We start from the raw sequence: 26,191 nt of genomic DNA, 5'->3' as shown, positions 1-26,191 counted from the left end.
TGGCAAGGATCGGTCCCTACCCTCGCCAAAAGCGAGAGTACGCTAATAACAACGACATAAACAGCGCAACCATAACTTATGAATGGTCCAAATGTTTTTTTTTTTTTTAGTGCGCTTGTTCGATCTTTTGCTGACATAGACCAAAAATGAAATGGTCCCCTGTAATGTCAAGAATGTACATTGAGCTACAAGTGGCCTAATAATAATTATTATATTTTTATTATATTATATCAATCCTAATATTATATCATCAAAATTATAATTCTAATGATATGTTTTCACCCTTGTGTGACAGACAACCGTTTTGATTTGAACACTTCCTGTTATGCAAGTATGTAGCATTAACAGCATTAGTATTAGCATTGTGATAAGGTGTGTGTGTGTGTGTCTGTGTATAGAGGGTGAATTTACTCAAGTCAGACGAGAGCGCAAGCTCGTAGGAGGGCGGAAGGTGGCTGAGATTCTGGAAGGATCTGGACAGCGACAGGTCGTAGGGTTCGGTGGCCGCCGTCAGGATGTTGTTGCTCCGCGCCGCTCGCTCTGCCGGGGGGCAAACAATCAAAATTTGCCATCACCGTTATCAGGACGCAAGCCATCATTATTATTGGGATTGTCACCATGCCTCGACAAAACCCCCCCTAAAAAAAAAACAGCCATCGCAAAACACTGATAAGGGGCAGAGCAGCTTGAGGCAACACCTCCACTCTCCTCGCATTGTCCAGAACGAGTGAGTTGATAAAATGCTTTTAAAATCTGAAATTGGTGTCAACGTGGTACTTTTTTATCTTCCTTTCCTCTGCTTTCACAACAAAGGCCCATTGGGAATGTCCCCATTTGAAAGAATCAACCATGCACTTTTTTTCCAATGAGCTGCAGAGTGACAAGGACACACAAAGACGAAATGGCCATCGCGACGAGGAGGACTCACCGTGTCGCGCGTGTCTGTTTGCTAACAAAAGCCAAAGAAGAAGTGTCAAGGGAAACACAAGACATGGCATCATATCATAGCGAGCAGATGCAACACATGAGCTTGGAGCAATCTGACTAGATGCTAAGCGCTATGATCGTTTGGCGATGCTGTGACATCACTGCTTTTTTTTTTTGAAACAATCATAGCACATTATCGCAAACACAAGACACCAGTAGTGCCCCTAGTGGTGTGGAAAAGCATAGTTGATGACCTCAGGGAAATCTGATTGGATGATAAGTTAATTGCTAAATTCCGTTAGAATATCTCTATGCATTCAAAGAGAAAAAAAAAAAAGTATTGCTTTGTTGTTGTTGCGCTTACCCATCTTCGGTGTGAGGGCGGTGAGATCTACGTGGCTGTGCTGGTAGTCATGGTGATGGTGGTTCCCTGCAGACACAGACAAAAAAACAATAATAAATCAATATCATGCATCAAACACAAGCATTCAGATTCAGAGTGCCAGTGATGTCACAGCGGTACACTCATCTGATTGGCTAAGCAGGGAGGGTACATAAAGTTGTGTGCTCGTTCTTTGCTTATTTCATTCAGGAAGTTGGGGTCAACGCTCCCGGGAGTAGCGGAGCGGCCAGCAAGGATAATCACAGATTTATCTGATGTCTTCTTTCTTATGTCAGAAGGAACATCACACAAAGCTGCCGCTATCCTCGCCGAGGGTCGCGGGATTGCGCAGCCACGCCTCCTCAGGTCCATCGCCGATCACGAGTCAAAAGCCATCAAATAAAAATCTGCCGCAAAATCGATTGACATTTTTTTTAACTCGTTCACTGCCATTGACAACTTTAGACGTCAAGGACGAGCATCGCCGAATTGGGTGGAGGATGCAAAACGAAAAAGTCGACAAATAACTGAGTGATGTAAACCAGCAAAAAAAATAAAAATCCTGGCATCAGCCTCTAAATATACGTAAACTGTACACATTGCGTGTACGATAAGTGGAGACGGGAAATGTCAGGTCGATGCCATGTTGGGAGTCCAAACAAGCCGAGAGCAAATGCGCTGTGCTATGTCTTCAAAGCGAAGACTCCTGCTGTCATTGAACATCCACTTTTCACTTTCATGTTGCTCCCGTTTGTCCGTCTTCCATCTTGCTTCTAATTAGACACCCGCTCGCACGCTAGCTTGTTCCTTGGCAACATTTTTTTTTTTTTTCTTCATGTAAAATACATCATGGCGCCTGAGAGGAGGCCAGATACACACGCAAGGCGCACGCACACCAGGGAATCAAAGGTGCAAGGGAGTTAATGGACCCAGTGATGAGCTAATGAGCCCTCGGTGCAGCACGGCTTTCGTTCTTGTTAAAGATCAAACGTTATTATGAACAAAAGTATCAATAAAATGTCAGACGCAACCTGACTCAAACCATTCTTAATGAATGACATTGTAAATATGCAAAAAGACTTGTTTGTTATTTGTTCCCAACTTTGCAGGAAGTCACTTCTCTGGTTGTAAAATATTAGAAAATCACTTGGAATATTTATCAAAGACATTTTCACAGCCTGGAACAATCCAGCACATAATAATCATGAGTCAGTGAGGGCTGATTTTGCGAGCGCTCGCACAGCAGGTAGTCACAACAATAAAAAAAAAAAAAGGCAAAGGAAAAGGGCGTCTTCGCATCAAAGTTCAATCTGTTCGTGCTCGTTATCTTCAACCTGAAAAATGAGTGCTCGTTCAAGTATCCTGCTTCCTGTTCAAAACGTCAGAGCCGCTAGCATATAGCCGCCTAGCGCTGATGCTGAAAGCAACATGTTTATAGCACCTGGGCTGGATTTGCACAAGGTACAAATAAGAAGTGGAGAAGTGGGGATATTGAGTGAAATGGAGAAAGAGAAGTCATGAAGGGAGGATGATGATGATGATGAAGTGATGAAGAAGCTTCTGGGACGTCTTAAAATACTTTTGAGTTAAGTGGGGCAGTGCGCGTGGACGTGCACAAGCGGTACAGAAAAGATCAAGTCGCTCGACGCTCATCTTTGTTCATCTTGTGGTCCATTTGTCAACAAACACAGCGCCTACTAGAGGCCGCTTAAATCCACTGCAATATTTCCCTTTGGGTGGCTTCGGTTTCAAAAATCGCTATCAGATCTTGTGTGGTCGCAGTGGGCAGTTATGGGAAGTAACCAAGTCTAGATACTTTGCGACCGGACTAAAGTCGATTTTTCAAGTATTCGTATCGGAAAGTCGAAAGGTCGAAACACGCCGAATGGAAAATGTGCAAAGAGGCAGAAAAAAAAAAAGCTAGTGTCGATATTTTACACACTAACGAGTCACACGAGACCCGCGAGGCAAAAAAAAAAGGATAATTGGACCCAATTTGGACATTTTCACTTCGGGGCGCACTCGCTTTTGTCGCCAGCGTTTTAGACATTAATGGCTGAGCGTTGAGTTACTTTGAGGGGTCGATCGTGCGCTTCACATCCGAGCAAGTCACAAGTATGCATAGTTGCGGAATGCGAAAGAGGCTTCACGTTAATTGTCTGCATCCCATAATGCAACAGTCAAGCGAGTTGAGCACGCAAGGATCTGCTTATGCACGGAAAAGCAAAAGAAATAAAAATTAGGAGCGAGCCACACGCAAGTGGAGCACATGCACTTTGTTCTGCAGCGAGGACGCAACGACCTAAATAGCGTGCACCCAATCACCTCCTTTTTTTTTCTTCCCTTTCTTCTTTTTTAGCGTGCTGTTCGTCTCTGGAGACTCGAGTCAACGCTGAGGACACTCGCATCTGTGCAGATTTCAATTTACAATTTTCGATACTTATCAGCACATCAACTCAGCCCGAAAAGTCCACTTGGTGTTGACGATACTGGGAAATAAACAAAACTGCAACAGGAAGCTGAAACATTCAAAAAAGGAAGCGGGATGGGCATCACAGGAAGTAAGCACGGACAAATCAGGAAGTGGAAGCAGAAGTCGAGTTTGGTTTGGCAAAGTGGGCCAGGAGTCGACGAGGGGCCAAGATGGCATTTGGTGGCTGCCAAAGCGCCGCCTCCTGCCCCCCCTCCGCCCCTCCCCTCCGGTAAGGAGGTCAAGTGCTCTTACGGGGAATTTAATTTGCTTTGCCTTCTCCCTGCAGTGTAGCCTCTTCCTCATTTGGGACTTTTTCTCTGTGTGACATTTTTACCGACACACCAAAGGAGAAGATTGACATCGTTCACACTGAGCATGGTGACAAAGTCCAAATTCAAGAATTCGGTCAAATATGATTAAGGCGTCAACGAAACCCCAATTTTGAGGCTGACAATGAAGTTTTGGACATAAGTGCTATCTATTCTCTCTTTCGTTTCTTGAAAGCAAACCATTTTTTTTAACCTTCTCACTCGCCGCTTCCTCGAGAAATGAGTTCGTTCAGAGCATTGAGCTGTCAATCATCACGCCGCTGCGACCCGATTGAATGCGACTTGAACTGCAATTACTTTTGTGGAATTGTCGAATAATACGTGAAAGCGGAAACAGCAGAGGTGAAGGCGCTTTGAAAAGGTTTGGTCGTCACGTGATGCTTTTCGCACGCTTGTCCGCCTTGTCACGGGGAGACCTTTGACAGCTCTCATGCCAACCGCGCAAGAAAAAAAAACGTGTTCAAGGTGGGCCAGTACACAAGTGTGTGTGTGTGTGTCGTTTGAAAGAAGAAAACCTTTTCTAGTGTTGAATGAAGTCCTGCCAACAAAGACAGAGATTGGAAAAAAAGGATCGAGTGTGCTCAGAAGGTAACAAAAACAACACACAGAGACACACACACACTCCACACACATAGAAAATATGATTAGTATAGTCAAGCAATTACATTAAATGTATGTCAAATAATTATATTGTTGAAAGCTAAATTACTATTTTATGATTGAAATAGACAACTTTTGTATTTTTCTTCAAGTCGGTACTGATGAGTGTGTTTATTTCGAAGAATAAAAGTTTATATACGCACTTATGAGGAAATACAATCAAGACAAAGGCTAAAGGAAAAATGGTCTCTTAGACGATGACGTAATGTTTTTATTTTTGATCAAAAAGGTGCGTCTACGTGATGAGTGCCAACACTAACTCTAATGAGCTGGTTTGCATGCGTCTCACAGATATGAAGAGCTTAAAAGCCTTCAAGTTGAATTGATTCCCAAGGTCCCGTTTGAGACTCGGCCTTGTCAAATATGACTTTATTGAATATTAGAATAAAAAAATACATTACGGCCACATCGTCTTATTTGTTTTACACTAGAGATGACTCGCAATGTGATTAATGCCTTAGCATTTCTTATTTACTCCAAGAGCGACCTCGTGCGTTTCTCTTCAGTCTCACCTTGACGCAATTGGAGCTGATTGGCCGAATGCTGAGAGACGTGAAGAGCGTCAATTAATTGCGAGCAAGATTTTGGCTCAAGTCAAAAGTGAAATTCTCACTTTGATCTCGAATTCCTGCTGCTTGTTTGCACGTTTTGACTGCTCCCAACTACACATTCCACTAATGACACGGCAACTGTCTAATAACTAATAATCCCGTGTTTCTTATTTTAATAAAAATTCCGTACTCACTGAATTGTTTGAAAAATGTCAAAGGCACACCGCTGTACATCAGCCAGGCCTGAAGGGGCGCTGTGATGCTAACACAAGAAGTCACTAAAAAGTGAATAAAAAAACTTGCACGATGTAAATGAACCTTTAAGACTGCGACTCGGACTGACGACGAGGGACAAAAGAAATCACAGCCAATTTGCGTTCTATTAATGACATTAGTACAAGTACGACTGAAGTCAAACTCATGCTGCCGCTGCTGCTGTGTGACCCAAAAAGGAAGCAACAGTGGCAAAGCCAAAAGAAAGAGAAAGGATAGAAAAGTGTCCTCATGTGGGCCAGCACAGATTGTGTGCTTCAGGGACACCACAGGCTCAAAAAGAGATTCGCTGCATGGGAGAGCGAAAAAAAAAAAAAAAAAGCACTTTTTGAAATGCAGGGGCTGAAATGCTGCTTTTGAAGCAAAGCAAACGGAATGTAAATAATGGCAACAGCAAGATGAATTGACGTAATCCTAAACTATCAATTGGTGGAAAGGAAGACCTCAAAATAAATCAAACAAAACCCGGTAAGCGTTGGGTTTTCTTCACGTGCAGTCAAGCTGCTCCAAAATAAGCGCAAATGTGCTGTTGTTATTTTTCTTGTAGTTGCCACGAGTCTCCTCGGGCTGACGATGATGATGTTGATGCTATGCCGCAGCCCCCAGATCACAACTTCAATTAATTTCACAGTCAGTGGCACCAGCACTGATTTATTGTGCAGCTTGTGTGTTTGTGTGTGTGTGTGTGTGTACGTTAGTGTGCTTCTGAAACAGACAGAAACAGGCGACATGAAGCCCAACACGATAAGAATTTTTGGACAATTCATCCCCTGGAGCTAGTTTATAGATGTAGATGTAATGTAGATTTTGGTAGACATATCTATTAGGATGAGACCCACCCCAAAAAAAACAAAAAACAATAATTCTGCCTTGAAGAGGCCATTTAGAGTCATTTTGTATGTTTAGACGTGCCAGGTTCATTTGGAGTCCTGAACGGATCCTTCAAAGAAAAACTTTATATTTCGTCAGATTGCTGTCGAATTTAAAGTATGCACAAAAGGCGGAGGGAAAATGCTGAGTTCAAAATAAAGACGATGCTGAAGGTGTGTGTGTGTGCGTGTTTGTGTGGGATAAAGGGTCACAGGAAGCGAGTGGGCAGCATCTTCCTTCATTCACAGCAAACATGACTAATGACGCCAAACTGCTGGGGACTTCAACTTGCGACGCAATCATCAGCATCCCTTTGTGTGTCCATCATTTGTGTGTATGTGTGTGTTTGAGGAGTCTGCTTGTGACCACACACCCGCCGACAATAGCCCCTCTGTGCAAAATTGCTACATCAAAGACAGAACAAAAGATGATGCATTTACTGGCCTTTGCCTTTCACCCCCTCTTTAGATAATGACGTGACGTCTGATGTGACGTCTGATGTGACGAATCAGTGTCCCAACACTTTTTCTCACAGTGTCCCAATATTTTAGTAACAACTTGACTTTTCACTTCCCGTCAAAGTACTCTTGCCTTTACGTCCCGTTTGTGTATTGTACACAAAAAGTGTAGCCGCATAACAGTTGCGCGTGTCGTTGCGTCGGTATTTCTCATCACAAATATTGACGTGATGCTAATGCGCAAGCTAACAGGATTCACCTATGTCAAACGTGACATTCGCTCACGGTTCCCTTTTGAAACGGCAATGGCGAGCCGTCCGAGCCGCACTCGATTCCAGGCTAGCAAGAGATGAATGTAAATACATGTTAGGAGAGGGCGTAGCCATGGCAACGTGTTTACGTTTCGGCTGCCCGTTGGCTTGTCACGTGCTGCTGCTTGGGATTCGTGCAGTCGGCGAGAGCAAAAGATAAACGTGGGTGAAAACTGACGTGCAATTTACTCGAGCGGGGTTTTCTCAATTCCACGTGGACGCAAACCCACACAACACACGCATGAGTCCAGCAAGGCAGGAAAAATGCAGCAAGGTCACTGCAAGTGGACGAGGAAGGGAGGAAGGAGTTTCAGGTGGTGGGTGTTTGGTAACAATCCCCTTGGGCGCATCTTGTGGAAAAGCGGGAAGTACATGGTCAAGCGACCATATTTGGGCATGGAAGCGTCCCCGTGCTAACCAACAACGGCAATACAACGAAGTGAACTGACCCAAAACCGAAAATAATAAAAATGGCGTGGACGTTCAAAATTGTCAACTGGAATCCAACTATTGACTACTAACAACAAACTTTGTCCAGTCTGTTCCAAGTCGACCGTGAAATTCTTTCACGTAACCTTAATGACAAACTGATGCCAGTAGATGGCGACGTTGCATCTCTTTGCGATAAAAACAGCTCAAATGAGCAATCAGGGCGCTTACATTATGAGGAAAAGAAACGTGGAAAGAAAGATTCTTTGTCATCCAAAGTCTTGTCAAGAAAGATGATTCTGATGTCAAGAGAACATGGATCCAAAATGTTGGGAGGAGGTTGCTTACTTTTCAATGAAGGAACTGAACCGGAAGAAGAAGCACAACTCCAGCATGTGGAGCAGCACAACCAGCCGACACAATTGTAGCTGGTCCAAACATCAACTTGATTTATTAAACGTGATTTAATTGTTTTAAAATGTCACAAGATTTACTCTCACTGCAGCAGCTTTGACATTTTCATATATATTTATATGCTTAGTTGTGTGTGTGTGTTGGCCTTTCCAAATGCTAATTTCATTTGTTAGTTGAGTCAAAGTAATGGTGCAGCGCAGTTTATTGATTGAAAATAACTTTTTATGGTTTATTAGGCAGAACATGTGTTGAAGGCTCCGAGGTCACTTTTTTGCCTCTGTTAATTTGGGAAGCCTTTTCCAATCAAGTTCTTATGAGATAATTATCAAAAGTAACAACTCTATTATTTTACACACAATATAAGAAGAGAATGGGACTTTAAATGAAAAGCCAAGTGGACTCAACCACACAACATGCAGCCACTAATAATAAAATAGTACCTTGACTTACTTTCCCGTTGAAGCGAATGAAAATACCATCAATCGGTTACATTAAACCTAAGAAATTGTTATGTTTTTTGAATCAGAAAAACAACCCATTTATGATAATAAAAGTGATGATGACATAATAGTATGCAAGACAACTCAGTAAGATGCATTGATGAGTCGTTCTTTACAGAGGATAAAGAATATACGCCAGTGAGGATTGTTATGTTATTTGCTCCATGTGTGCTTTTAAATTGAATGGTTCAAATATTCGCTGCTTCGTGAGTTATAACACCGAAACCTCGATGCTAGCTTGAATAACCCGTCATTGGCGTTTTGTATTCTTAGTTAGCATGAAGCTACGCAGATTTTCCAACGGCAAAGTTGTGTAATTCAAAGCGTCGATTTAATGACCGAGGCTCCTCAGCACAAAGCGGGGAACAATTCTTGGACGTACCGTACGACATGGGGAGGTCCAGCTCGTTCTGCCAGGACATCTGCGGCGACTCGTCGATGGAATGCTGCGCTGTAGGAACAAAAAACGAGCGTAGATGAGAAGCTGATGAATCAGAGCGGAGAACAATGGTGCAAAAATGATGCCTTCGCACTAGCCGCTGAGGAAGTGTCACTTTGTCACACACGAGATGCCACTTCAAGCTTGACCGGGCGGTCACCAGCTGGCGGCAGAAATGCCAACATTGTCCGCAGCATTCAAACGATCGGAATAAAAAAAAAAAAACTGACTTTGTTACCTTTCAGGTGTCCTCGCCCGAGTGTCACAAAGCCTGACGAGATGAGCATGTCTGCGCTGGCGTTGTGAAGGGCCTCCATCCCATAGTGCCCTGCTGACACACACAGACACTGGTTACCATAGCAACATGATGACGCCACCACTACATGAAGTACACCTGGACAACAGGAGCGATCACAGTGCGGAGGAGGTTTCTTGATGGCTTTTTAATGAAGGGACTGAGTCACTTTGGACTTCTTCCACCTTTTCGCCATTGAGAGGCCGAATGTCCGGACAATCATAGACATGCCGTGTGGGGGGCGCAAACCAATTACGCCCCCCAAAAACACACTCGCCTTCTACCGAGTTAGGATTAATCAATAGCGCACGCACATACGTGAGCGTGACGGAGGTTAAGAGAGGCGAGAGAGAAGGTTTTATGCAAATGAGCCGAGGCTTTTTCTTCACATTTTGTCGTCTTTCACAAAAAGATCGGCTGGGCCGGAAAGGTTAAGGGAGACATATTATGGCAATTTCAAAACTATTCTCAGGTGTGTTATTAAAATCTTTGCCACTGCCAGGGTTACAAATCCACAACGGATCAACGACGACACTGCGCTTAATTCCTCCACTAGGCTTAAACAAATGTCGTTATTAGCACTTTGTTTACCCCCCTCGTGAGAAAAAAAAACAAAACACCAGTAGAGCGATGATGACTTTCTTTGCTGAGTCACCCAAGTGTTGTTTTCACTTCGAAAAGCAAAGTCATCGAGCGGTGATGTTAGCACGTTAGCCTTTTAGCTGGCACGTGACTATCCAAGTGTCACGTTCCGGAGAGGTGACACCATCGAATCTGGGACGCGCTAGTAGGGCACTTAGTGAGCGCCCGCGAGCGCCGATCCCCCAGAGCACTGACGGAAAAAGTTGGTTTAGCTGGAAAAAGACATGCTGGCTTGACGATTCGTAGTTGGATGTGCGTTTATGTTAAACTCATCACGTTCCCGAAGACAAGAAAAGTACCATGGTTGGAGGACTTGCCGTGCACGGGCGTGTAGTTGTTCTTGGCGGTCCGGACGGGTGTGCCGTCTTTGGGCGAGTCATCCATCATGGCGTCCATGTTGTCGTGCTCGTATTGGGAAATGGGAACGGGGCCCTGCTGCATCAAGATGTCCGCCAGCGCTCTGGAATCAAACGGCGATGGTTAGCGACATTGACGGCTGTACATGTTATGCTTGCCTTTATTTTTGGTATAGTAGTCTCGATGGGTTCTAAAATTGCGAGGGGGACACCCGAGGGGCCCAGTGAGCAAACACACTACTATATTATTCTAATGTAGCTTGTCTTTATAATGACACTTTGCTAATGTGTTGACATTAAGTTCCGTGTCGAAAGAGCTGCGAGTTGATGAAGTGCAAGTCGTTACAGGCATGTTTTGAGAAAGTGTGTCAATGAGGACCTAAAGCCAGTACGTACTCTACTTTTCCACCGGCGTGTGTGACTTTGGGAGCCACTGTGGGTATTAATAGCGTTTCCCTACCAGGAGAAGAAGACTTTAGCTTAGTCCGCCATCGCCGACACGGGCAGCCTGATTCGCCGCGTCCCACTTGGGCGCAATGTCGAGCGAGGCGGGAGACTGGCGAAAGGTTTTGCGTAGAAAATACAAAAAAGCATCACAATATTCACTGTTGTGATCGGTGCACATTTTTATATCAGTGCATGAATTTCAGTGGGCAGAGAAAGGAGCTCTGAGGAACACCACAGGTCAGCTTTGATGTTCCTTGGAGGCTATCCTCACCACTTTTCTAGTGCTCACTGGGCGTTCACTACTTTTTTGAGATACAATGAGCTCACTAGGTAGTGACTAGGGAGGGATTCCTAACACTGCCATTTTCTTTTTGTATTGGATGTCAATAAAGGGTGTACCTAATCAAGTGGCAGATAGACATGCGATCACATCTTGTTCTTCTCCTGCTTCTATTTTGGCCAAATTGGGCCCGTCTGGACCATGACGCGAGTGCAACATGAGATGGAACACACAAACACACACACACGGACACACTAACACACAGCGTGCACTTAGCCAGACAGGCAATGCATCTCTCTCTCTCTCTCTCTCTCTCTGCTGGATACAAAAAGCTGATCAATAAGGAGAGAATTCAGCGGTTTAGTTGTGCGTTGAAGGTCACACAAAGCAAAAGGTCTGCCAGCGCCTCAACATTCTGCTCAGCCGCTCACTCGCACAATCAGTCACTGAGAGGACGGAACACAATTCAACACATTTGACTTATTTGCTTTGCTAGCAGCAAAGTCAACTTTGGGGATTTTGGGGGAGGACATTTTAAAAAAGTCTCTAAAGGTTAAGCATCCTCTGAATGCAAAACATTTATTTACATCATGACTCAAATGACTTTCAGTCTGTGTCCCGATACTTATGCATGGCCACAGTTGTGTGCATGTGCGTGTTGACGTTTGTTCACGGAACTTGAGTTAGCGAGTCACTTAGCAGGGATGCATCCAATCCTCCAAACTTATCTATCTACATTGAAACTTGCCAACCGGCCGTTGGTGGAATAGCAGGCGGACAAAAGCAAAATTTCCACTGAAACCAAGCAAGACACTGCAAGTCGGCTCCTTCACTGAAACAATGAAACAAAAGATGAGCAAGCACTTTTCTTTTCTCCTTTTCTTCCATCACCGTGCTGAAGCAAAGCCCAACTAAAAGCTCTTTACCGCACCAATCAACCAACTACACTGAAACAATGCAGAACAACACAAAGCGGTTGTCTCGGAAAACTACAAATGAATCTTGGTGTGCGTGTCCGCCCGAGGCGCCGTCGTCATTGGGTCGTTTGCGTCGGTGAAGAAAATGAGCCGGACGGCCTCGGGACTCAACACGCTGTCGTTATACAAACATGAGAAGCGGCAAGACTATCAATGACATTTTGCATTCCCAGGGCTTCCGGACAGACGCAGGAGCAAGCGCGCACACACGGATGCACACGCGCGCCATGTAAGTAATGACGGTCTCACGTTTTAGTTTTGTCAGAGTGACGATTGGTGTGAGAATTCTACCCCACCCTGGAAAGTTGCGCGTCGGCCCACCTGTGCACGTTCATCTCCTGGGGGTTCTTGGTGGCCTTGTCGTAGGCCACCTTGGCGGAGATCCCCACGGCGACCACCAGCGCCACCACTCCGCAGCTGATATAGACGGTGGCGTTGGTGCGGTCCAGCTCGGGGTCGTAGGTGTCGCCGGTGGGGGCGGGTGAGGGCGGCTGTGTCTTGATCCAGTCAGGCGTGTTGTAGTTGGTGCAGAACGTCTGGTCCAGCCGCTTGCCGCGGTCGGCGCAGCAGAAGCGCAGAAAGCAGCTCCCGCAGCAGAAGCGGTGGTCCGTGTTGTTGCAGCCAAACTCTTTGTCGAACTGCCCGCTCACGTCGTAGTAACCCAGGCAGGTGTCGTGTTGGAGGGCGGGGGCCCTCAGCTGCGTCGCCGCCGCCCACACTGGCACGGCCGTGCTCCCGCTCGCCCACCGGGGCTCGCCGTTGTTCTTGGGGTGCCGCCGGTCGGCGGGTGCGCAGCGCCCGTATGGGCCGGGCAGCAGCAGGAGCGGCAAGAGCGGCAGCAGCGGCAGGAGGGGCTTCATGCTGCGCCCCGCCGCGGACTCACTTCCGGGAGATCCTCGCCGACGTCTTTAACGCGGGTCCGAGCACGCGCGCCGCGCCGGAACCTCCGGCCACGCGCCGCTGCATCCTCCGAGAGCGGGCGCACTTGAGATTGGGCTCCTGCCTCTGAGACGTGGCCTTCACGCAAGAACACCAAAACCACTCAATTCAATCATTGCACTTTGAAGAAGACAATCCTTTCACACGTGCACCGTACAGCTCAGACTAGTGAAACAATCCTACTAGTGCTCCCTCTAGTCATTGTACTGCACTAGCGTGCTGAAATGTCACACCATAGTCATCAAAATGTCACCAGCAAGAAAACTCAGTTGCTCCATCGTGCAGAAGTACATGGAAAAAAAAATGACAGTCGTAAGATGACAGTCGTTCTGATGTCGTTCTTTGCGGCGCAGCGGAAAAACGAGACCGAGTGGTGTACCAAAAATCACCACCATCACCACCAAGTAGTTATTCGACTACAAGTAGCGCAGAAACGTCATAGTGTAGTAGCAGTCGGAGTTGAGGAAGGCATTAAAAAAATAAAAAACCCGCAAGAAGATGTAGGGGCTTTACTAGCACGAGAATTTTTTTTTGGGGTGTAGCAGAGGAAGGCTGGAGTCGAAAAAAATATATATCATTACAGTCACTGAATTTTGTTTCTCCAGCAAACAAGTTGACAGTAATAAAATATGACGTCACTTCAACGCCTTTTAAAGAACCTGAAAAGAAGAAGAAGAACTTACCAGCGGCTTGACTGCTCGGATGAACAAACTGAATGAGGAGTGGAGGAGAGAGCAGACCCCTCCCTCGCTCCCCTCCCCTCCTCCATCCTTTCTCTCTCACTCTCTCTCTCGGACGTCATCATTCAGGTGGTGCCTCTTCCCTTTCTCCTCCCTTGGCGGCGTGCCCGGCGCTCCTCCCGCTCGCGCACCTCCGGGCTGGACACGAAGAAAACAAACGGCGTCCAAGCCTGTTCAGATACACGCACACACAAAACAGAGAAGTTTGCTGTCGAGATCCAATCCAGCTCGGTCATCATGATGCAAGAACAAGCTACCTGAGTTAGCTCGTTGTGATACATCAAGATCGTCGACCATGTTTTTTTTTTCCTCACAGGTGTCTTGGAGGCATCAATTTAAAAGCCTTGAATGGTCGCCAGGAGCGCTTGAGCTCGCAGGCGCTTTTATCTTTACGTGGGCGACCACTCATGTTGTTTGTTATCTTCGCTTCTGGCGGGAAGCGGCGGTTGGATTAATTGAGCCGCCACCCGCCACTGCGGAAAAGTCCTTCCCGTGTTTCGTCAACGTCAGCTTGAGGTCAGGGTTCGAGGACTACTCGAAAGACCATTTTTTTTGTAAATCAGCCAGTACGTAACGGAAAATTTGTAGTCACGGTTTGTCAGCGCATTTGCAACTTCTCAGCCGCGTGATTTTAATTTCTCCTCCCAATTAATCAGAGTTCAAGTCACTGAATGGATTAAATAAAGTAGCTTTTTTTTCCGCGCGTGCGGATTTAAAGTCCGTCCGCCTCACCTGCCGGCGAGCTCGGCTTCCCGCGTGTGAATTATTTAGGCAAACATTATGCAAATGAGCAAAGACTCTTCGCGCGTGCAAAACGTTTTGATATTTTGATGAGACTCATTTTGTTTGTTTCTGCTCGACGGAATAAATAAATGTGTTTACAAGATTGACACAAATCTTTCGGCAGGAGCGTATCGAATGATATCAGGAAATTATTCATGGCCACGAGGGACTTGCTTGCTGTCTTTGATTTTATGAAAAATATTGGCTAGCCGCAATCGTGATGTCATCATACTTTGATAGCAAGCAAAGTTGAGTTTGTTTTCCAGTTCGTTTGTGATGTTGTAATTTGTAAAGCCAGTCTTGATAATATTTTTCTGTCACATTAGCAAACAAAATACTTTTTTCACTCGCATTAGCAAATTAAGCACAATTTTACAACGTGACAAAACGTTTTGGCAGTGCGGAATCCTGTCATGTCTTCCTGACTTTCCACTCTGGAGCGTTCGCAACGAGGAGACGGTCAAAGTCCTCCTAAGTGCCAAAGTGTGCGAGTGCAGCACAAATGAATAAAAGTGTGCAATAATCAATTGTTACGCATGCAAAGTGTGGCCGGGGGAAATTAAAACGCTACTTTGATGAAACGCCACACAGGAGGACCCGCTCGGCCACGGAATGACAACCTACTGGGATGCCAGCCACCTTCAACACAACAACAATAAAGTGTGTGTGTGTGTTTACAGCAAGCCTTTTAGGACACACACACACACAATTTGACAATGACGCAGTATGATAATGGTTTCAATTGGCAAGTGTTTGTTTCTTTCAGCCTGAAGAAGGCGTTTGTTTTCTGGAGAGAAAAAAACACCGAGCTAATGATGCCTTTCAAGGTGTCCAATTAGCCGCTAGCGTGTTAGCAGCTGTGCCCACCTCAGGTCATATCACGCGCGCCCCTCCGTTTATCCTCATTGTGCACGTTTAGTCCATTTTTGCCGTTGGGCCCGCGGCGTCCTCGGAGGAAATTCTTGGACATTTTGTTTTTCCGACTGTAAATGTTGCATTGGATTTCATACAATGTGGTTTTAGTTCAAGTTTTGGAAAGAGATTAATCATAAAAACCAAGCAACATATAGCAAAGATATATAAGATTGATTGCTAACTGAGCGTTGTGGATGTCAGCGTAAGAACATTTAATCAACAAGAAGATTCATGCAAACTTTACATTTGCATTTGTCACGAGTGTTAAACAAAGCCCAGGTAAAGCGTTGATTTAGAGCTTGCTGAGGCGAGACAATGCCGTCCGTCTCTTCATTTACTCTCCTCATTGTGTGTGTGTGTGTCTTATCAGGTGATGAACAACACACCTGGCTGTGTCGCTGGTGTAAATCCATCAGAGAGCTTGGCGGTGGCTCAGCCCGCACGCCAAACAATTGATGACTACACAACTTCCGTGATTCAAACTCAACAACAACACGACGGCTTTATCATATCTGGACAGACATTTTGTGCATCACACGTGCTTGTCTGCACTTTGTCTCGAAACACAATCGACACACGCGACAATAAGAGTGATGGAAGTTAGGTTGGGGAGCTTTGCGTTGACTGTAGTCTCCAATTTTAGGACTAGGGGCTAGCTTGCAAAATACTTAAGTGTTGACACTTTGACAGCTAACCTGAAAACAATTCACTTAAACAACTGGTTGACAGCATTCAATAAATGTCTCTTCCCCTGCTGTTGCTGTTTTTTAGTCCAGGCAAAGTCTGAGGCGAATCTTCAAATCATCTTAACATGCGCATACACATAATCAACACACGAACCCTCTGACCCAATTCAAAATGTTGCTTTTCAGATGTGTGGCAGGCTAGCAGCTTCTACTCCGCCACAATTACAAAAAGCGTTAAGCGTCCTAAGCCACTAATCAATACACAACCAATCCTGAACACTTCATTGCGTTCTCACGTCAACACAACTTATTAGCTTTGTAGCGCTTAGCACACTTCTGCGACTGACTTCCAAGATCAATACATTTCTTGTTCACTCCAGACAGAGCTTCGTTTAAATATCACAAAACTTGAATCGATCGTGACTTTTTTTTTTCTAGCTTTGCTTAACGGGTTTTCACAGTCTTACATCAGGGTAAAAAAACTATAACAACACACTGATGCTAGGCTAACGCATTAGTATGTTAATGGGCAATTAACAGAAACACTAACAGAGCTTGCACCACTGCTAGCTGACTTAACTAGCACAATGCCCTGACCCTAACAAAGATAAAGCAAACATGATGACATATAAGCAGAAATCATCAAAAGGAAGGTAAACATTTTATGTTATGATCAATATCATAATCCTAAACAAAAAGCTCCATTCGCAACGTTTCAGTATCATTATTCCAGAAGGACAAAAATGTGTTTGCGCACCGCCAGAATGTGCAATCACCTTATCATGGCTGGCGACGCGCGACCCAAGACGGCAGGAAGTAGTCTACGGAATCCACAAGCAAACAAAGCAACTGAAATGACACCAAAGGTAATTGCGGTAAAGAGTGGAGCTACATGGTTGCCATGGCGACCGGGATGAGCAAACACACATTCCTTCTATTATCGGCAGAAATTGGAGAAAAGCAAAGGGGAGGTCAAAATGGAAAACGTCAGAAAGGATTTGGGAATGTTGCTATGGGAAATGTGGAAGACTGAAAAAAATGTTTGAAATTAGATTCCTTTGAAATGTTTGAGAAATGTGGAGGGAGGAGTTCAAAGTTTTGTATTTATGAAATACTCAATGAGGAATTGTCTTCATTTGAGGCCTAGCTTGATAAATTCAACTTAAAAGTCAAGGTCGATTCTATTTCTAGTCTTTCATACGCGGAAAAAAAATTGACTGTCATCATCCATTTTCCGGCCGGACCGCTGAAAGTCGAGCGACGGTTTGTAAAGTCATCTTCTTGTCAGCCCATCATCGTCTGACTTATGAAATAACGTCAGCAGGCCGCAACGCCGCCATTCATTTTGGGAGCAAAGTCAAGCCGGGAGTCGGCTAACGGAACACAACGCAGCGTTTGTCCCGCTGGACGCTAAAAGTCAACCTCGCCTGTCCGCTCATTTGTTTTACGCCGACAAAATTGAAGACACAAACGATACAAAAACATCTGGCGAGCTAACGGTTGGCATGACGACAGAGAAACATTCAATCTTTCATTTTTTGAATGTGGTCAGCTGAGGCAGGTTCAAAAGGTCTTTGCAGCTCAAAAAGATTGTCGTTGCTTTTGTAGACACGCTTGACATCTTTGTCATCATCTCAATTTCTCCAACAATGTGAAATGGAAATGAGCTACGCGTCCTCCGAGGAGGACTCTCATGAATAACTCAGTTATTAATACGCCTCAAAAAGACCCCCCCCCCCGCTGACACGCTCCACGTGGATGAGATTTGATCCGGGTCGTCACCTTCAAGGACCAGGTAAATATTCATGAGCGTGGGTCAAGTCTACTTTTTACTTTGCCTCACCTTTTGAAAGAATAAGAAGCAAAGTGATTTGAGTCAAATGCCATTTCAAGTGAAAAAAAAAAAAGGACTCAAGCAAAGATGGCAGAAGTAAAACGACAGAAAAGGACACGGCAATTCGCGAAAAAATTAGCTCAGATCTGTCCGGGTGTACATTAGCCATAAGAGCCAACGTTTTATGCAGCAAATTCATATTTGTATTTTCCCGTAAATTTCACATAATTACAGAGCACATTTACAGGTGTGGGAAAACCTTTCACTGCCTTTCAGCCCTGCTGCTGATGTTCCGGTGTAATTATGTTCAATAAGCGCAAAGCGGTGAGGACACAAACACACACACACACACACACACACACACACACACACACACACACACGCGCGAGCCACTGATTGGCTCTTCAGTGTGTAATCAATAATTCCTGCAGGCCACATTTCACAGCGCTGATGTGGACGGCGGCACCATCCCGGGAGAGAAAATGGCAGCAAAAAGGAGGTTTCACGCTTTCATTATGTTGGCCGCCTCTCGTTGGATGAGCTCTAATAACACGTTTGCTTTGTGCGCTCGGGAGACAAAAACAAGGACATACGCTGAAGAAGACATTCAGAAAAAAAAAAAAAAAGAAATTGAGGAGGAATTGGGGAATGCACTGGGTTAGAAAAGGAGGTTGTTGACGGCATGAAGCATATGGCCCAAAAGTAGCCCAACGCAAAAACGGACAATGAGTGAGTCATTTGAAAATCAAAATAAAGTTGACAAAAAAAAAAGTTAAATGTTGATTTGCCTAAAGGTCCTTCTCTGCGAAGAAATAACACATCTGACATGATGTTTTGATTTGAAAAAGAATGTGCAGCACTCTATTAATAAAATTGACTCTAATGATTTTTTGATTATTGTTCTCAACACAACCGCCAAGAAGAGATCAAGCGGAATCGATCAATGAATTAATAGTAGCGATGGTGCGGCGAGTGACCTGAGACGCACCGGACTCAGACAAAAGCAATCAAAACCAGAAATGAGACATGCTTCCCACTACCGATTATGAAACGATTTACAAATCGTATTCTGAGAAACTGGAACGGCAGGACCAGGAATAGTTTTGCGCTTTGCTCCTTGGCTAAAGCCAAACAGACATTTCTGGGCTGAAGAAACATTTTTGCCACTCTAGAAAGTCCACAACGGCAGACAGAAAAAAAAAAAATCGATCAAAACACGAAACGAAAAAGTCGCTTCATCACAGCTGAGCACTTCATCATTCTGGTGACATCATGGTGATCTCCAAATAACTTTCCTGTTGGCTTCGGATGATGGATTATGATGTCACGTTTTTTTTCCTTTTCTCTTTGAATCTCATGAGTTCTGATTGGCGGCCCGGATCTAAAATGGCTTCCGGGGTTCTCTGTTATGACATCAGCTGAAAAAGGGGAAACACCAGAGAGGGGAAGCTGTGGGAGTCATCGGGAAGGCGAAGATGACGTTTGGATCTCCTTGAGGTGCTTATTCGTTTTCAACTTGTGTTTGCGCTCCAGTGATCACATGCACACATCCACGCACACACACACACCATTTGGCCGTAGAGGACATGATCCTCAGTGGAGGGAACCCAGATCCTTGCATCGGGCTCTCAATCTGCCAGTCGTCCGAGTGTGGGAATAAATAGCCTCGACGGCGGCAAAGTGCTAAATGACGCGTGGCGTGAAAGTGGGACATGGCGGCGCGCCGAGGGACGCCGACCGGTGACAAGGTCACGGAGCGCCGAGCGGGAGGGGGGGGAAGGAGGCGGGAGAGTCTCCGAGAGGTCTCCTGCCGTCAACGCCGCATGGACGACCTTCCGCGCTTTGCCGGACAAAACAGGAGGGCGGCTATTTTCTGTCCACCCTTAAAATAAAAAGGGAATTGAAAATTGCTAACTTTTAGGACCCCGCTAGCGACTTAAAAACCGTCGTTTGGAGTCAACCGAGGTTTTCACATGTCGGGAAAATGTAGTCCAATTTCGGGGCTAACTAACGGGTTGATGTCACGATCCAAGTTCCAACAAGCGACCATCACGCCAATTGAGAAATGTGCAACAATTACAGACGTGTCACTTTGAATTTTCATCAACAAGCGCCGGCACCATGATGTGAAGGGAAACTTAATGAGGCTTCATTTGAGAACTAATCGGCTGCAAGCCCCCACACACACACACACACTCCTCCGCGTCAAATACCTCTCAGGTATCTACACGCTACTCGAGTATTTCTTTTTTCTAACGACTTGACGTTTACTCCTTCCATCTGAAAACAGTTGCCTTGAGTTACAAAGTTAAATTTCTTCCAAGACAAAACTCTCATCTCAAAACACCACCACTTTGGAGATAACGACTACTTGAGTGCTCCACAGCGGCCGTGTCAGGTGTTCGACTTTGCGACGCAGCATAAAAGCAAAGTGCCTGTCCAGCACAAGCCTTTATTTTTGACGCTTTGACTTAATTAGCAGCGCTAATTCTCGTGGAGACGACAGGCCGCCCCTAGAGTGACGCTGCCCAAGATGATGAGCAACATCTTCGGAGCCCGTGAGCCACCTTTTGAATCCATACCGAGCGTTAAAAGTCGCCGCATTGTTGCGTTAGCCTTCGAAGTAGGCCAGCCGGCAGGCTGGCAGGACTGAAAGCGAATCGCACTCAGTTTGTCCTTTACCTTATTGCCGCCGTCAACGAGATGAGGCTCATTCTCACCTGTTGCGCGCACGCACACACTCGATAAACATTCCTATTTTACACAAGCACTCGAGTGTGTGTTGCACTGGGCGGAGATGTAAATGTTTGAAAGCGGCGTGAAGGAGGTGCGACCTTGTGAAGGAGGCTGGCCAGATGCGCCTCCCCCCCCCGGGGGAGTTTCAGGCGGGGGTCAAAGATACCACGAGGAGTCCCGCATATGTTCCGAGGCTTTTTCTTTTTTTTTTACAGTCTATTTATTTCTACATTCAAAAGGCAAAGAAAAAGCAAAAGGTAGACCGAGTTCACCCTCACTGAAGCGATGCGGTGGAATTCCGAGCGGCATGTTGTTCAGGTGTTCCTGCGGCGGCCAACAAAGGCGCCAGATGAGCTCTCGCGCGGCGAGAACGTTACGGGAGGCAATCAGCGAAGTGAAGGAGAAGCAAATGCACCTGATTGGCTATTGATCGTGTTGCCGCAGCCGTACTCGCCGGGCCTCGCGTGCGAGCGCTGTGATAAACGAGAAGGTATCGCCGTCGACAAACGAAGTTGGGGAAAACGTTCTGGTGGGATTTACTGCCACCGATGTTTATCTTTTGCTCTGAATTATTTTGGCAAATCAATTCATTTGACTTAGATATGAATTCTTGGCGGCTGTAGCGCCTCACCAGGCATTTCTTCTCCGTTACTGTTTTGAGAAGATTTTGGAAATATTCATCTGCCGCAAATATGAGCAAAGAACAGGCGTGTTTTAGATCCGCCACCGTCTGTGACCCAGTTCTGCCTCGCGCATCGCTTACGAGCCATTAAAGTTTCATGCGACGGGGGCCTAATCGAAGCTCTCCACTTGTCACCAGTATGAAAAGTAATTTTTGGAGGGAGGACTTGCGGCACGCCGAGTCACCGCCCGGAAGACGTTGGACGGCCTCGGCCAGTTGGGCAGAAAAGGAAAGAGGCGACTTTGGCACGGCGACACCTTTTACATTTGCACAATGGCTGTGAAAGCGACACGCCGTACGATGGGCTCATTTCGTCGCCGTCGCACTTTCGCAGCCAGCCAACCCGAGAACGAATAAATCACACCGCGACCGCACAAAGGAAAAGTCTGCAACCCCGGCACGAGAACCCCCGAGCACGGCCATTTTGACATCCTAATTCTAAACCCTGAGCCAGGTTTGCGAGCCCCCATTTTAAGCCATTATGAAAATGTCAGCCAGCGACATGTCGATCCCGTCGACGAGGCGCTTTCTGCGGCTAACGAGCGGCGGGAGCAGCACACGAGAACGCATCGCGTCGATGAAATGCAAAGAGGCGGCTCGTTTGGCAAATCTCACTCCAGGCCAATTGTTGTCACTTAGACAGAGCGCCGAGGTCACGGCCATTACGCCGGTGTGTTTCCGGGACCGGAACGAGCGCCATGCTTTGTGACATCATCGCCATGGAAACCGCACCGTCACAGGCCAACTTTCAGGTTACGGCCTCGAGCTCGGTAGAGATTTTGCGACTCCGCAATACCTCACAGCCCGTGGGGATGATTTGCCGACCTTAGCGAAGAGGAAACGAACCGGAGAGCAGCCCGTGCCGCTCACTCGGGTTGAAAGGTGGAGCACATGAGGTTAAAGGAAAAGCAAATGAGATGAATATTCATGAAAGCCCGCACAAATGAGAGATTTAATGTGGCAATCTAACGAGGAGGCGGGCTTTGGTCTGGTTTCCCCGGAGACGAGGAAGGCATTCATCCCCGACTCCCGCCAGGCGTCAGCAGCCATTTGACCAGTGCGATGTGGCCTGGCGCGCGGCACCAAAGAATAATGAGATGAGAAAGAATGCAACTATGCAGCAATGCGGCCATCGCTCTGCCTATTATGGCAGCAAAACAAGCAATCCCCCCAACGCGGCAAATTAGGACACTGGAGGACCAGGCCGTTATTGGAGATGGGAGGCAGAGTCTGTAATGGACTTCTCTTCCACATTTTTTGTTAATAAAAGCTGTCGGATTTGAAAAGAGGTGAAAAATGATGCTGAGAGCTTTTTTCCTCTGGCTGGCCCGATTGCGAAACGATTTCATGTGCGGGACGGTGATCGCTTCAGCTGCTTTGCAAGCGAAAATACTTTTATTAACTATCGGGTTTATCACAGCTCAACTTTAACTTAACTTGGAAGCATTAGGTCAATTTCACATGTAAAAAGATTCATCGCTAAGCGATAATTATTTTTGCTAAATTTGCTAAACGATTAGTTGTTGATTAATCGATTTTATCTTTGCATCTCTAAGCCTTTGAATGCAGAAGAATGTTCACCCCATCAAAATGTGTTGATCCAATTCTACTTTTGTGGAATTTGGCTCACAATAATCTACAATCATTTGGACCTGATAGAATCTGACAACAAACCGAAGTCTCCATTTCCTTGTGTTTCCTTTCAAATGGCCGGCGGTGATCATGTGCACTTTCCAGCGGCGAGACGTTATTGCGAGGAGATGCCCGAGATGAACTGTAATCACACAAGTAATGTTTGTGCTGGAGGCTCGGCGTTGAGAAGCCACCCGTGTCAAAATTGCCACTTACCTGGACCTCCGCGGAGGCCCGCACCACCCGCAATCCAATTAGCGACAAATCAAGCAAACAATGCGTGAACTCGGAAGTGACGGCCCCGCCTCTGAATAAACATCAACTGCTGTCCAAGGCAGCACTAAAAGTTTTTTGTAGTGTGTAATAAATTTAAAACAAGGACGCCGCCAGCGATTTATGAAAGGGGAGATGGGAAGATTATATCTCCACGACCGCCACACCGTAATGAGTCGCCACCAATTCATCACGGCAACGAGAAGGCTGAGCTCAGCTAAAATCTGCTGGCTTCTTCCTCTTTGTTTGTCTTTATCTCGTGAGCTCATCAGACTGCGAAGAAGGAACTTCCCAGCGCAAACACGTGGTTGTGGCTTCATTCATGCATTTGGACTCGGAGCAAAGACGTGCTGCTCTTTTATGCCAAAAACTGAGGACTCTGCGCTAACACGAAGCTAGCTCGTTGACCTGCCAGTCAGCGTAACGATGAAATGTAAACAATACAGACAAAAATGTTTTTTGGTTTTCGTGGCGGCGCAGCCGGCCATTCGTCCTTTGCTGGTGGCCGAGGTGTTAATTATCTCAGGATTTGCTCAATCAAACTGTCACGCACGTTTGCCGTTTGGGACGTTAAGGCCGATCCGTCTTAGTCTGCTGGCTTCCCTCGGGCGAGCGGATGATGATGATGTTTATCAGCGCTCGCTTTTTGCTTTTTTTCGTACGCAAATGTCTTTCGGACTATGCAGCTTTGGTTCTCACTTCCGTCCGCTTGGTGATTTTTTTTGCCGTGTCTAACCGAGCTGCTGATGAGCGTGCCGACCTTGAACGTCGCTCGCGAACGAAGGTCTCGCACCGGTGATGGGCAAAGTCGCTGATGAGAACATCTGCTCTCTGTTCATTTGCCGTCACAGCGCCGGCGGTGGCTTGCTAGGTTCTCATGTCGCGCAGCTGTTGCTTCTCCCGCACGGCGCCTCAAACTTGCAGGGGAGCCTCAAAAAATGGCGGCTCATCACAAAACGCCTTTTGACATTTCTGCCTGTAAACGCACTTTTCACCCCGGCCACAAACAGTCTCTAAACATACGTCTCATTGTTGATCCATGGTGGATTTGGACAAAAACATGCCACGCACAAATTATTATGAACTCTTTTAAGGTGGGACCAAAATGTTTTTTTTTTTCTCTTTAAGTTTCCCTGTTGAGCATTTTTACTTCCCTTTCACACACACACATGAGGCTCTGTGGCGTTTATAAAAGGTGAGCACAAAAAAAAAGAAACCTTGTCCGTCTCCCACGAGGCTTATTTGTGCTCGAGCAAACAAAGCGGCGGCGGCGCATTTGTCACGCTAATAACGAACAATAAGAGCAAATTGTGCAGCTTTAACGGCAACCGACAAACAGCAACAAAAATCAATCTTCAACAGTCACCTCCCGTCATTTGATGGTCTGAAAGTATTCACGCCCCCACTAGACGATTTGGGATAATTGTTTTGCACGGAGCGTTTGGTTTCCAAATCTGCGAAGGCGTAAAAAGATGAAGCGCTGATTTAAGTGTCACTCAACCGCCGTGACGACACAAGTCACGTCTGCCTTAAAATTTAGTGGATTTTCGTAATGTTTGAGTCCGGACGGTTTTGAGGTAGTCTGCAAACGCATTGACGCGGTGGCCGAGGATGAAGATGCGAGCCGACGGCTGACTGACAGTCAACTCAGGGTCCCGGCCAAAGCGGGCCGCTCACAATTACCCGTCTCGCCGTATGACCGTGACCTCCAGTCAGCTCGGATTAGCTTCTGCTTTGAATCTCGTTGCGGCAGAACGCGCCGAGAGGCGAGAGTGCCGAATAATTGACTCTGGATTCAGGTGTTGGGTGGGGTGGGGCATTTCCAATCGCTGGCGTTGGCTCAGTTGGCAAGCGTCCGCTATCATTCTACGCTCAATAAACCGAGACGCTCGCTTCTTTTGTCAGATTATCGCTTAATGCTCGGATTGACTCACAAGAGTCAAGAAAAGAAATAAAAATAGCATTCCTCAGCAAATCACAGGTTTACATTTTTTATGGGTCAATACGTGGGTCGGGATAAACGCATGTTCAAAATCTGTCGAGTTTTTGATTCGGCGGATAAAATATTAAACATAACAACAGCTCCTACTTGTGTAAAACATTTTTCCCACAAATCCATATATCAGATTAGTAAAATAAGACTTAATGGGCTCACTAAACCACACTGACAAACACATCGTGTCGACAAACACGTGTCGTAACGCATCCATCAGGTTTAGCAGTCAGCAGCCAAGTCACGTCTGCCTCTCGAACTTACCAAACACACACTCACATGCGCGCATGCATGCATAGCAGAGTTTAGCTTAGCACCTCGTGCCGGAACGCTGAAGCCTATCGAAAGCCGCTTATCATTCGGACGACCTTTGTAGAACTCTTGAAGAGTCTCGGAGCGCGAGTATGTGACGGCGTCACGCCTCGGAAAACAGCTCATCTCGGAAACGTCGCATTTGCATTAGCAGTGTGTTTGTGGAGAGGTCACATGCGATGGCCCGAAAATAATACAAGGAACAAACGAGATGCCAAATACAGAAACCAATCAAAGAAATATATCAAAGGAGATATTTTAGGAAATTTAAGTTTAGGGCCCTCGAGTTCTACCAATTACAGTGAAGCCTCGGTTTTCGAACACAATCCGTTCCAGAAGGCTGTTCGAGAAGTGAATCATTCGAATTCCGAATCATGTTTTCCCATTACAATTAATGGAATTTTTTTTTTATCTGTTCCAAGCAAAAAAAACCCAAAAAACGTCATTTTTTCATTTGCGCATTTTTGTCCGATCGCACAACTGCAGCGCACCGCCGAACGCGCAACCGTAGCGCATTGCCGACCGCGCAACTGCACCGCGCTGTTCGCGTTATTGTGACAGAGCGGCTGCTGAAATTTAGAAAATATTTTTAAAGTCCTGATGTACTTTCCAAAATTGAAGTGGACCTCAGTGCGCAGGGATCTTAATTTGGT

At 46.0% G+C, this 26,191-nt stretch overlaps 1 protein-coding gene across 3 annotated transcripts in view; it reads right to left on the bottom strand.

The window, feature by feature from the left end:
- shisa6a (shisa family member 6a) overlaps positions 1 to 26,191 on the bottom strand; it is a 28,846-nt gene that overhangs the window by 1,781 nt on the left and 874 nt on the right. Inside the window, exons 1-8 of one of the 3 annotated variants that reach the window (XM_085934136.1) lie at positions 16,853 to 16,903; positions 13,636 to 13,862; positions 12,335 to 13,030; positions 10,253 to 10,413; positions 9,255 to 9,344; positions 8,960 to 9,028; positions 1,292 to 1,357; positions 412 to 540 (exon numbers count right to left, since the gene is read on the bottom strand). In XM_085934136.1, coding sequence (XP_085790262.1) covers positions 412 to 540; positions 1,292 to 1,357; positions 8,960 to 9,028; positions 9,255 to 9,344; positions 10,253 to 10,413; positions 12,335 to 12,873 — 1,054 coding nt within the window. In that variant the 5' untranslated portion in view covers positions 12,874 to 13,030; positions 13,636 to 13,862; positions 16,853 to 16,903. Of the gene's footprint in view, positions 1 to 411; positions 541 to 1,291; positions 1,358 to 8,959; positions 9,029 to 9,254; positions 9,345 to 10,252; positions 10,414 to 12,334; positions 13,031 to 13,635; positions 13,863 to 13,949; positions 14,025 to 16,852; positions 16,904 to 26,191 lie in introns of those variants that run through there. The other 2 variants (XM_085934137.1, XM_085934135.1) reach the window with 2 other exon arrangements.

The sequence above is a fragment of the Syngnathus leptorhynchus genome, chromosome 16 (assembly GCF_054491065.1).
Source record: "Syngnathus leptorhynchus isolate UIUO chromosome 16, UIUO_Slep, whole genome shotgun sequence".
NCBI classification, from domain to species: domain Eukaryota; kingdom Metazoa; phylum Chordata; class Actinopteri; order Syngnathiformes; family Syngnathidae; genus Syngnathus; species Syngnathus leptorhynchus.
Note: the sequence above shows the minus strand (reverse complement) of the source record. Positions and strands in the feature narration are given on the sequence as shown.